The 13,594-nt window shown below is 27.2% G+C and overlaps 1 protein-coding gene across 11 annotated transcripts in view; it reads left to right on the forward strand.

The window, feature by feature from the left end:
* LOC107445872 (uncharacterized) overlaps positions 1-13,594 on the forward strand; it is a 244,730-nt gene that overhangs the window by 202,557 nt on the left and 28,579 nt on the right. For 6 of the 11 annotated variants that reach the window (XM_071184742.1, XM_071184740.1, XM_071184743.1 and 3 more), the window contains 5 exons: positions 4,719-4,883; positions 6,331-6,612; positions 8,893-9,022; positions 9,104-9,190; positions 12,684-12,850. In XM_071184742.1, the coding sequence (XP_071040843.1) occupies positions 4,787-4,883; positions 6,331-6,612; positions 8,893-9,022; positions 9,104-9,190; positions 12,684-12,850 (763 nt within the window). In that variant the 5' untranslated portion in view covers positions 4,719-4,786. The remainder of the gene's footprint in view (positions 1-4,718; positions 4,884-6,330; positions 6,613-8,892; positions 9,023-9,103; positions 9,191-12,683; positions 12,851-13,594) is intronic. The other 5 variants (XM_071184745.1, XM_071184746.1, XM_071184747.1 and 2 more) reach the window with 1 other exon arrangement.

A 13,594-nucleotide genomic window follows, 5' to 3' on the forward strand; every position in this document is an offset into this window, starting at 1 on the left:
AAATGTTTTATATCTTTTAAAAACAATTTTATTTTTAGCGTTCTTTTTTAATTTACAATTTTTCCTCTGTATTTGTACGAAATTACATTTTTTTGCTGTAAGCACCAAACTCACAGTATTAAACAAAAATTGCAAAATGCTATTGGTTTCAATTTTGATACTTAGAAAAATCAGTAACTTCTAACTGAGCACAGAAAAAAAGATTTCTCTGTTGTTCATTTTTTTAAAAATTTCATTAATATTTAAAACACTTCAGAAATCGAGTTGAAAGGCTTCAAGGGTCACACATAGCCTACAAGCCATAGGCTGAGAGTGTCTGTTGCAGGCTTATTTTTAAAAAGTAATGAGACTCACAGTGCTGCTACAAATATAAAATATCATTCATCTAGCTAAGCATTCTGTGTGAAATTTTTTTAAAAAAAGATTTTCTTTTAATTATTTATTGTACACTCTATTACACAGAAAAAAATATAAGTTATGAGTTATTGCTATTTTATGCAACTTAAGTTTGAAGTAGCTATTTTGAAAAGAGAACTGTATAATTAAAATTTTATAAAAAAATATCTAAAAATTGTTAGTTTCTAAGTTAACCATACAATTTTTATTTTAATTGAGTTTTGACCAATAAAATTAAAACGTAGCTCTTATTTTAAACATCCTTTGCTCTCAATTATGATTTTGTATCATCAGGAATAATAGTTGTGTCTAAAAAAGTAAAAAGTGGCAGTAAAATCTTTTTTTTCTTTCTATTTAAATCTTTGAGTTTAGGTGATACTCTGCTAAAACAAATTTTTGTAAATTGTGGAATATATTTTGTGTATATCTTATATGTACAAAATTAAGAGTGGTATGTTGATTTTGGGAAGGCTAAATTTCTGCTCAGGCCACTATGATATGTAATGTTTTGTGGTTTTTTATAGCAGCCACCAATTACCATTTTAGTATAATGAGATGGTATGTTGATTTGGTTTGGTATTTCCATCTAAGTTGTTGAGAAAAAATAGCATACTTAATCATATTTAGACATATGACATTCTCTGTAGTTTTTCATCTATTATGACTTTTATTGCTCTTTTTTTTAACTTTTAGTATAATTATCTATAATGGTTAATCTGTAACATTTATCCCATGAAACATAATGATAACATTTATGTCCTACATTAAGTTTCATTTGCATTTTTAATTAGTTAACTATCAAAATATTTTCTTATTTTTTTTGTTACATATTTTTTAAATTTTCTTCTAAGTCTATTTAATATTAAGGCATTCTTGTTCATAAATTAAGTAGGGGGGGGGGCAGATTTGTGAAAATATGTACCTACTAGTAAATTTTTTTTATGCTTTGGTTTCTATGACTAATTTTTCTTTCTGCTTTTATAAAAATAACCATCAACTAAAAATTGAAAATGGCTCTAGGCTAAAAATGTTGCTACAAAAAAAAAAAAAGATTGTTCTATTTTCCATGATGGGGCAAAAAAAGGGGGACCGTGAGTTGAATAAGTTTTGTTTTTATTAGATATCATATTACTTAAATGTTTATGTCCCAAATCATTACACATTTATTTCAAAAATAAATAATTATACAAAGTAAGACAGTAATTGAAATGGAATATTTCTGCTATCCATCGCTGCAAAACATAATTACTTACAGATACATGCTCTACAGTCATAAAAGATCCAACCGAATTAAAATGGTGCTTTGTGAATTTCACTGAAATGTGAACAAAGCTTGTTATGCTATTAGTTACTAAAATATTATTTTATGATATTGATTATATTATTGATCCTATACATTGATGTATGATTTTGATAAACCAGTCATTTTAAATACCTGTCTCAATTATTATTACGTTCTCATAAAAATAGATGTTAAAGTACTTGAACAAGAACTCTTTAAATATTTCTTTGTTTTTCTTAACTATTTTGTCACACAAACAATATTTTTACTATTATTTTCTTCATCGTGTTTTTAGTAGTATTTGTTACTGAAGTCATGTATATGCTACGTAATGAAGTTATTTTCAAATGTTTGTCAAAAATTACAATTTGTTTTTGAAAAAAATTCTTTTTCTTTTGAGCTATTCTGAATGAAGAAGAAAAAATTAATAGACTTGATGCAAATTGTCTTTGTACTTTGCTTTGTGACAGTTAAAGATTTAGTTTGCACACTGTTAATAACATTGACAGCCGTATGCCTAAATCTATTCAATCAATTGAAACACTTTTTTAAGGATTAAAACGAATCAAATATGTATATCCAGAGTTAAATTCCAATGTATATTTATCTAAGCTTCACACAAATCAAATGCGAAAGAAATCTATTATTATAGTATCCAGAGCCAATAAAAACAAAGAACAAATGATGAAATATTTTAAAAGTGTTAGCATGTTTTTTTTTCTTTTTAAACAGAATATCTTTTTAAAGCCATTCCTTTTAAACAAGTTAAATTATAATTTTGCAGATTTCCTATTAAACTTTGTCGTTTATGCTACAAGTTTGTATTATATTTATCTCAATACGCTCCCTAATTGGGAAAAACCCCATAACAGGAAATATTACTAAATTGGAGAGGTTTAGGATAAAAAAAACTGTCGCAACTGTGAGAAAGATGATTAAAACCTTGTTATTAATTAAATTTTAATCTAATAAAAGAATCTTCAATTTTAAAATACATTTTAATAGCGAAAAATTTTGTTGTTATTTTAGTTAGATGAATTTGTTTCGAATTTTATTGAAAAGTGCATTTATTGATAATTAATGTTTTAAAATTTCTAACTTTCATTTATATTTTAACAATGTTAAAATGGAAAGAAAGAAAGAAAAAAAAACCTTTTAAAGGTTTTCTAGTCACCTACTTTTGTAAACTTTAGTACTCTCAAAAATAATGTGTACCATATTTTTTTAATTATTTTTTTTAATGTTATTTATTTAAGAAGAAACCAACCAAAAGCACTAGTTCTTTTTTTTTTTTTTAAATTAATTATTTTTCATATTTTGTTACGTATGCATAGAAGCGCAATTTTATAAACAGTTTTTATCTTTGTTGAATGTATCCACTCATTATATTTAGTGTTTAGAAAAGGAAATAAATTTACAAATCTCTTAATTTTTATTTTTTTTTAATTAAGTGAATTTAAACAAAAAATACAATGCAAAGAATGTGTTATGTTCGCAACTATGATGAATTATGCTATTTAGTCACTAAGGTAGACCAATACTTAAAAACCAAAACTACAATTATTTTACATTAATCGCTTTACACAGAGATTTTAATAGTCATCTAAGACAAATTTTAGTAGTCCCGCAAGGATGGACCACCATTAATTTTGAACCCTGTTTTTATCAGTAAGATTTAAAAACAATTATGAGCAGTAACATGATAAAATGCTAATGCTTTTTTAAAAAAATTAAACTTTGTAACGGCAGTTTTTTATGACTTTAATTTTGTGAAGGGCTAGTCTTTATATATTTGAATTTTGTAAAGAAGTTGTTTTTACAAATTTGGTTTTGTGTATAGGGACTGTTTTTACAAATTTGAAATTTTAGAAAGAACTGAAAAATGGCAATGACCAAGCCTTGATTGATGATAAAAATAATGTTTTAATATTTTTCAGTAAAATAACATTTATTAGAACTATTTATTATTTATTAGAACTTATTAGGTTTTATTAGAACTTGTGAGTTAGTGGTATTGCTAATAACAATATCAATTTTAAGTTATTTTATATGTAGGTAAAAAGGTTTTATATGGAATTTTTACTTTTTTCTAAATTTCGCGGTTTAGAACACTTTTAGATAGTTTATCATCCAAACATTCAATAATAAATATAAAATGCTTCTAAACTCTTAAATTTTTTTTTTTGTTTTGTGATTATGGTTTTTGAAATTTTTTTAGTTGAAAATTCTGCTGATATAAAAAACCTAGAACACCCATTTTCTCAATAAATAATAAAATTAATAAAAATTTGAAACTGCTTTTCTTGCCCGAAGTTTTCTGGAGGCATTATGACAAGGGGAAAAATTGAAGAAAGGTCATGACTATGTCAATCTACACCAAAGCGAAATGACTAACCCCACATCAAAAATCTTTAAGTTGTTTGTCTTCGTAATGGCCAGCACAAGAGTTTATATCCTGGAGATAGTAAATGTATCATTAATCAGGGTTTATAATTGTCCTAATATTCCTGATGAATAATATTTTAGTCCTTATTTTTAGCTTTTTGCACTGATTTTGATTTTGTGTTTCAAGAACATGCCATTATCTAAGGGTTTTTAAAATTTGAAGAATCAAAAGATTTTGATCTTTGATTTAACATTTTTTTTATTTTAGTTGATAATGTTGGTAATGTCGTTTGCTTGAATTTGTATATTTAATACAGATGGAAAGGTATTCTTGGAAATTTTCTTTTAATAAAAGACTAATTAAAATAGACTACATTTTTTTAAAATAATGTTGACAGTGCTAATAGCAGTTCTGGGACAATTGTCCTTTCTTCCTCCCTTGAGCATGACCTTCTAATGTAATCATCCAATTGTACCCAATCAGAAAACAGAAGTCTGTATCCAATATATTTTTCAAGCTCAAATTTATTTAAATACTTAAATAGATTTAAAATGATCCCTCGTTTATCTGACAATTCTACTTTATCACCCTGTCTTTGTAATGTTTTTAAAAAAGGTTTCATCTTTGGTAACCATTTTTCTTTTCTCTTTGCAGGTAAAAGAATTAAGAATGCTTGCCCCTAACTCGAAATATCTTATGATGATTGAATTTCTGTGACTGAAATGGGACTGATGCAAACTTTCCTGCTAACTTATGGAGTATTGCTTCTGTTACACTCTGTGCGTTCTTGTCCCATTCTCGGTCCCAGTGCATTTGGAAGTAAGCTAATTGATTCTTTCTCATAATTTAATGAATCGGGGATTTTTAATATGTTTAAGTGAGCCGAAGTCATCTGTTCAATGACTGACCCATTGATGTATTTTTAAAAGTGCTTCATAAATGTTCATTCATTCATAATTTTGATATTTTAAAATCTGTTTAACCAAAATGCAAATTTAAAATTGAAAGGTATGCCATGACACAATTATAGAAGTAATAGTTATAATATAGAAGAATAGTTATAATAATCCATTTTTTAAGTACTGTTTGTTACCCTTCCTGATGACGGAAAAGAATATTAGAGATAAAATTAAATTCTTCTAGGATTTGAACCCAGGACCTTTAACACTATTAGATGGAGTGAAACAGGTTTTTAGAAGTTGCACTCAACAAATAAATATAACTCTTCAAAATCATTGACCACCTATCAAAACTAAATTAACTCGCGATATTCAAAATTTTCAACCAGAGCTCATTCTAAGCAGGGTAAACAGGGCGCAGCACCCTGCTGCCCTTTTAGTCAAAAGAATCCACCCTGTTGACCCTGAAGTAAATTAGTGCCCTGATGTAATAGAGTCCATACCTTTTCTTTCCTCAACCCTTCTTTATTTTTCCACCAAACTACAATGGATTTCTTAAACTTTTCAACGCTTTTTATTTAGTTTGTCGTTGCTGTCAATACATAGATTTATGTGGGAAAGGAAAAATTGCCATCACACCCCCTTATTGCACTTATCTTTGAAAGTTTGCAGTTACTTCCACTATCATTAAATCATAATTATTAATCATTTTAATTATTAAATCATAACTACAGACACTTAAAAACATATATTTATTATTTTATTAATATATGCATGCATTTTAAATAAATTACTAAGATAATTAGCTCATTTCACTCGATATATATGTTAATTTATTAATAAAAATTAGTAATTAATATGATTCTTTGCTACTTCTAGTAAAATTAAAAGTTAAAAAAAAATCTTATACTAATTGACAATATTTTTTAATAGAATGTGTAAGGCCCATAGAAAGAATAATGCCCCTTTTTTAAACTTTTGCACCCTGCCCTGTTTTCTACCTAGAATGAGCTCTGTTTCAACAATCAAGAAATTTTCTTGATGAATTGTCTCTTAAGTACTTAAAAAAATCTTTCTCTTTAACAATCGTGTGAGCTGCTGAAGAGATTATATCTTTCTTTTTTAAATTTATTTATTTATTATGTTATTTTATTGTAATTTTTCTTGCTCTCTTTTCATTAATCTGTAATTTCTTCCATGTTTTCTCTATATTTTGAACATATTTTATGAGTTCTATATACTTTCAGCTTATGCGCAGTAAATAAAACTCATTAATTTCCTTCATTTTTTTTCTTTATTCTTTTTTGTATTTATTTATTTATTGTGCTACATATGTGACAAATTGATTTGATTTTTTTTTTTAAAAGATGTAACTCATGATCAAGATTTAGAAGTTGGGTCGCTTTTGAAACTTCAATGTTCTCTTTTTCCCGAACAAGCTGAAAAGAACAAAATTTCTGTCAAAAATCTCTCTTTAAAATTAGAAGGCAAACCGATCAGGAACATAAACATCATTGATGACTTGACTCTTGAGTATGTTGTACCATCAGCCACTGTTAATGATACTGGTGTTTACAACTGTTTTGTGGACATTCCAGATGTCTATAACACAGAGCAATTAGTGTGCAATACTTATGTTGCAGTGGGTTGTAAGTATTTATTTATTTTTAAATTTTATGCTTCTGAATTCCCTAAAACAGTGCTGTTTGTATTGTTGATCTTACGAGCTATGTTGATCTTACGAGCTATGCTGGTAATGGTTTTTTTCATGTTATTTTTTATTTTTCTGTTCAATTTTCAATTTTGTTTTTTATTTTACCGTACTGGGAAGCTCTTTTACCCGGTTGTCTTGTATGTTTGGTTATATTTCTGCTTCTTTGACTGTTGTGTTTTTTAAAATTTTGTTGATTGATAATCATTTCATAACACCTATATCTTTCAAAAGACCTAGGAAATGAATTTTTTTTTTTTTCTTTATTAGATTAGGAAAAATNTTTGCTTTATTAGATTTCATAACACCTATATCTTTCAAAAGACCTAGGAAATGAATTTTTTTTTTTTGCTTTATTAGATTAGGAAAAATATTACTTTATAGTAAAAATTTCTACGGTTTTTTTTATTATTATTATTACAAAAAAATTAAAGCTGTAATAAATAACATTTAAATATTTTAAATATATATTTAAAAAGTGTATATTTATCTGTGTTTAGAATTATAATAACATAAATTTGATAAAACAACTTTTCTATTGGTTTGCACGAAGGAGTAAGAAACAAAATATTCTATGTAACTTATTAGGATGGATCGATTGTTTATATGATGTTATTATTATTAAAAATACCGCAGACTTTTCATCTGAATTTTTTTTTTTAAATTTCAAAAGAAATTCTTGCAACATAGAATAAAAAGTTAAACAGAATCATCTGCAATTTTATGAATAATAATAGCCAGTGTTGAACCAATGCGAAAAATGTTCCTTGTAGCCCCAGAAGCAGAAAGTGCCTAAAACTGTGACGTATGTCGCAAAACAAGCGAAGTCCTGCAGAACAATTTGTATCTTGAATAAGTAACAGCGTTTTCCTGCGACCCCCCCCCCACCTGACTCCGGTAGGCTTGCAGAATAATTCCGAACCCTAATCTCATACATTCTTCAACAGATTTTTAAGGCAGCCTTTATTTTAATGTTCGGGCCTTCAAATCATAGGCATTTTATTAATAATTCATCATCATCATCGTCATTAACAAAATTTCGTACTTCGAAAGTGATTGAACATGTAACAAATCAAGAATGTTTGCCTTGGCTTAAAAAATAATGTCGTGTATCTGTGTATGATCCTGTATTTTAATAAATGAAAATATAGTATTTTAACGTAAAGTTGACTTTTATTCGCTGTGAAATGCTTGCAGAACACTTGTATTAATTAATAAGTCCTGTTGCAGAACATTTGAAAATATTCTGCTTTTGGGCTTGTAGCCAATCTCTAAATTTTAGAACTTTAGTATGGATGATTCTGGAGTTATAAGTGATAAAACATAGTGTTCAGCATAGTTAGATAATACAGACGCATGTTGTGCGCGGATCCATTGGTTGTGAATCTCAAATTTTGCAGATACTTTTTTTATATTTTAATTAAATATTAAAAAAGTATCTGCCAGCAAAAAAAAAAAAGTTGGGAGAAAAAAGAAAATATGAAGCAGGCAGCTTAATCATGATTTATGCTAGGTAAAAGAAAGTCAGTGTTTAGTTGTATGCATACTGCTCTTAAAGATAGAAGATGTAACAATCACTTTAGCCCAAAGTTTAGCGATCCCATCATTAGCGGTCGAGCCTACAATCAGCTCATTTTTTAAAACTTAGCTCAACGCGACCATCACTTTACATAAAAAATAGACGATTGCAGTGACAATAGAAAATCTTTAAATATAATTTCGCTTCGAGTGAAATTACTAATATTACTTAATATGATAATTACTTTATATGAATATAATTCTATGTATAACTATATCTATTTCTCTAATATTTTTGTAGTTAATGTGCATGTACACATATATTTTTTTTGCCAAGAATGTAAAAATATTAAATAGATAACTGTTTTCATATATATAATAAAATTATTCTATCATCAAAAATATTATAAGCTTGCAGATACTTTTGGATTGTGTTGGAAGATACTTTATATTACTATGGTGTTCAGACATCATGGACAGACAAAAATACTGAACAAACACAAAAGAGAAGTTGAAAATTCCATATTATATGCTACAAGGGGTTATTTTGTATGATGAAATAGCCTTGTTAAAAATAGGCTTATTCTAATGTAATATTAATAATAAACAGTGTAATGTTATGTAATAATTGTTGTTTGCATTAGTTAATTTGTTTACATGATAAGAGTAATTTATTTATTTGATAATGTTTACTTTACAGTCAAGCCTTTACCAGTTGAAACCTTTTCATGTATAAGTGAAGAATACACTAATCTAACATGTACCTGGAAAGCACCTTTTAACCCCATCCATACCAAATACAAGCTCTATGATTACTATTTCCAGCCTTTGTAAGTCATTTCTCTTTAATGTTTACCTAATTAAGAACATTTGAAACTAAATTAAATGCAATTTAATATTTATGATAATAGTCCAGATTTGTTGTATTTCGAATGGAAAGAACCTTTCATCCCTATCCATACCCAAAACAAGCTAGAGGATTACTATTTGAAGCTTTCGTAAGTCATTTCTCTTTAATGTTTACATAATTAAGAACATTTGAAACTTATTTGATAATAGTTCGGATTTGTTGTATTCCGAATGGAAAGAACTTTCCAACCTATCCATACCAAATACAAGCTATATGATTACTATTTCCAGCCTTAGTAAGTCATTTCTCTTTAATGTTTATATAATTAAGAACATTTGAAACTAAATTCAATACAATTTAATTTATGATAATACTCCAGGATGGTTGTATTCCGGATGTACCTTGGAATTCCGTGTATTTTGCATCTCATATCTCAAGACCATTGGTTCGCTGATTTCTGCAATTTGAAAATTTATTATTCAAGGAAATTTTCATGGAATTCCAAAATTTCAATTTCAAAATTTTTGCTAAATTCTGTTAACGTGACGTTTACCTACTTTTTTCTGCCAATTTGATTCTTTTGGTTTTGGGGATTTTTGCCATTTTGAATATTTGAAACTGTGCCGAAATGATTAACATTCACAGAATTTTCATATTAACCTCATTTCAAAGTTACACATCGCGTATAGTATTAACGGGATTAAAATATCATACATCTCGATTCATATTCCCGCAATTAAAAAATCTGATGTCTTGATTTGTATTCCGACATTTTTAAAATAAATATCGCAATTCGTATTCACATGTTTTTAAAATCCAATTTCGCGATTCGTTTTCACGCTTTTGGAATATCAAACATAGAATATCGTATTTATACGCAATTTAAAAATTCACTTTATGATTTGTTTTTATGTTATTTAAAAATCTAAAATCGCGATTTGTATTTTCCAATATTGTGTCCTGTATTTTCACATTTTCCAATATTGTTTTCACACAAGTCAAGTATTGTGTCTTGTATTTTCTTTTTTTTTTTTTTTTTAAAAATTCAATATTGCTATTTATATTCGTGATATTAAAATCTAATATCGCGATTCTAGTAAGAACTAAGTTCTTTCTTAAATTAGTTATTATATGTGTGTGATTTTTCTTCATTGATAGGTAATTTAATTATAAATCTTAGTTCAAGAAATTATATTAAACGTGCAGGAAATATGAAAAAGTAAATTTTGAAATATTAGTATGAATTCTCAAAATGTTCAACTTTTAAGTATTTGAAAGTGAATTGGCATATTTTTATGTAAATTTGCACTAAAAATTTATTAAATTAGTCATTAATAATTGTTTTAATAATGAACTCTTATTTTTTAACATTGTCTAGACAATTCAAACTCATAATATATGATCGAATAAGAGATTGAAATCCCCTATTTCATTTTTTACAGAGTTAGGTATTTTATTTATTTGCCGTTTTAATATTTTCTGTTTATTGAAATAGCATTCTGGCTATTGAAATAGCTTTCTGTCTATTGAAATAGCATTATGACATTTATGTTTTCTTTTTTGATAAAACATATTTTCTCAAAGCTGTATTTGTTTAGTACCCCTTATGTTATTATTGTAATTTTTAAACTCTAGAAATTTTTTAAATTTTTGTCATTTTTTTTCCTAAGTTTGATGTTTTTATGTTTATTTTTTCTCCTGTTTTCACTATTTCTATTTAGCAGTGGTGCTATGACTTTTCTCTGTTCAGTATTTAACCATTTGACGGTTAGGGAAATAAACAGTTTTGATTGCATTAATTCGCTCAGTATTACAAGCAAATAGTAGTCGAAAGTGGCAGCTGTTTTCCCCCTCCATTCTTCCGAAAATGTCACCCTTCTCTGGCGATGCCGTAGATAGCTCGCCTCATGCGTTTTAAAAATTTCTTAAAGTATTTGTAGTACATAAATAGCAGTTTTTACATAATTTAAGATAATTAATAAATGATAATTATTAATCAATTATATAAATAATAGTTAATTATGAATATAAGACAAATATTAAATTGAAAGGACTGAATAAATACAACTAATGTAAAACTTTATGAAGCATTTAAATACAGTAATTACCTAAATACTCAGAACAAAGTCTTCATCCGACTCAAAATTTGATAAGCTTTCTGTATCACAATCATCATCATAATTATCTAACTTTCACTTTTCTGCCATTTTACTTTACAAACACCCTTAAAAATGTGCCAAAATACACATAAAAAGAACAAGGTGAAAAAATTAATTCCCCCTTCATTCTGAAAAGAAATTCATGGCACCCGTACTGCCACCTGTAGGCAGTGAAACTAACTACGTTTCACGAGTACAGGGGCCGCATTCCCCCTAAAATTCCTAAAAGTATGTGCAAACCCTAAAATTCCTAAAAATCTGATAAAATTTTGTTGGTGTTCCTAAAAAATTAGAGTTATAGGCTAAATATAAATAAAAAAAGCAATAATCTAAAATATAAGAATTTAACTACATTAATTAAAACTGTTTTAATTTTGCCACATGGGAATTCTGATCCTGAAAGAGGTTTTTCGATAAATAAAGCAATGCTTAATGTGAGTCACCATGAGAATACTATTATGTCTCTTAGACTAATCAAAGATACCATTTGAAAATATGGAGGAGTGTTGAAGATCCCCACAACACTATTGAGAGCAGTAAAAGAATCTCACAAATCACATCAAGAATATGTTAGAAAAATGATCATGATTAATTTGTTTTTCTCTAACTTCTAATATAATTTGCTGATTTGAAATCTAATATTATCACACAATAGTTTTTCTTAATAAAGTAAGGTAAAGGGTAATAATACAGTTTTGATTAAGGAGGTAAAAATTAAATAAAAATCGAAGTTGGTATTAATTTATTTTTTCTCTTGATTTATTCTCACTTTTGCCTGTTCCTGAATTATGCACTTAATTTCTGATAGGTAATATGTAAAGTTGAAATTTCATTTTTACACTTTAGAGATTTCATTCTTGACTTAATAGATTTCAGAGCTTTATTTTATGGCTTGCAATTATTTATGATATGTGTGGATGAATTGTAATAATCTTCTGTTATGTAATAAACTACCGCGTGATCTGTTTTTATCCTAACAAAATCTTATATTACCCCTAAAATTTACCTAAAATTTTTTGAAAAAAGTTCCTAAAATTACCCTAAGATTTTAAAAAACTTTGCTGCTACCCCTGCGAGTAGGATTTGTTTTTAACATTATCAATGCAGAATAATAATGCCGAACGAGCATTGGGGAAAAATTTCACTATGCGAGTAGTGGGTGTTACTAACCATTACGCTTGAAATCTTGCTCCCGAGCAGAACTCGTTTGCTTGCATTACGAAGCACGATTCGATTGCGAACCGAACTCGTTCATAACCGTCAAAGGGTTAACTTATTTTCTAAATGACAGGCTTGTTAACTTTTTCTTAAGATTGGTATTTGTAAAAAGTAGTAGTAAGTATTTTTTTTTCTGTCTAGTTTGCTTGTATTGTATCCCTTGTATTGTATCCCTGTAATTTGTATTGTATCCCTTGTATTGTATCCCTGTAATTTGTATTATGTCCCTTGTATTGTGTCTCTGTAATTTGTATTCTTTTATAGCATTAACCGAACATGTCCGGAAATGCTGAATTCCACCAGCTGTCAATATCGTATGGACACAAAACCTGTATACGTAAAACAACAAAGTAAAATACACTTTATTCTGGAAGGAAACAATTCCTTGGGTATAAATAAACAGTTCATCAATATTGATCATTACAAAATTGGTAAGTTATTGTTGTTTTTTGATATGCATTGTTTTATAAATTGAAAATATGTTTAATTAATAAATTATTTTTATTGTAATACTGTTGGATACTAATGTTTCGTTTTTCAGTACATAAATCGAAAACTTATTTCCAGTGTTTAGTCTTTTTTAAAATTTTTTTTTTTAACTAATTCAAAGTTTTTCGTTAGCTTGTTCTTAGTGATTTTTTTGTCCTAATGTTTAGTTATGATTTAAATATCACTATAGAAATTTAGCACTTTTGCATAGCATCCTGCATGTTTATGTACCAGTATTCTGCACAAGCCCTATACAGTACCTCTTTGGTTCAGTTGTAACTGTTCTGCCTACTTGAAAGTGCTAAGTTTTGCCATTACTGCAAATATATTTCTTACTTAATTATGATGATATGTATTTAGTGGTTATTATATTTATTTTTATTAAATAATGAATAAAAATATATACTTATATTTTGTTAGTTGCCAAAGAATGTAAAAAGGAGTTGTTTTTTTTTAAATAAATATTATAATAGTGTGTCAAAAATTTTAAAAGTAAGTTCTTTTTCCTATTAAACAACTTATTAGAATATTTAAATAATAATATTTTGTAATATACCTGAAAATTTGTCAAAATTTTAAAAAACACTATCTTTATAAAAGGAAATTATATTTTATATTTCTTCAGTGTTGCACCTTAAATGTAAGTATTTATGCAAGAAAACCTTTTAACGTCACACTGTTGTCCC

This window comes from Parasteatoda tepidariorum, chromosome 9 (assembly GCF_043381705.1).
Source record: "Parasteatoda tepidariorum isolate YZ-2023 chromosome 9, CAS_Ptep_4.0, whole genome shotgun sequence".
Classification (NCBI taxonomy): Eukaryota; Metazoa; Arthropoda; class Arachnida; order Araneae; family Theridiidae; genus Parasteatoda; species Parasteatoda tepidariorum.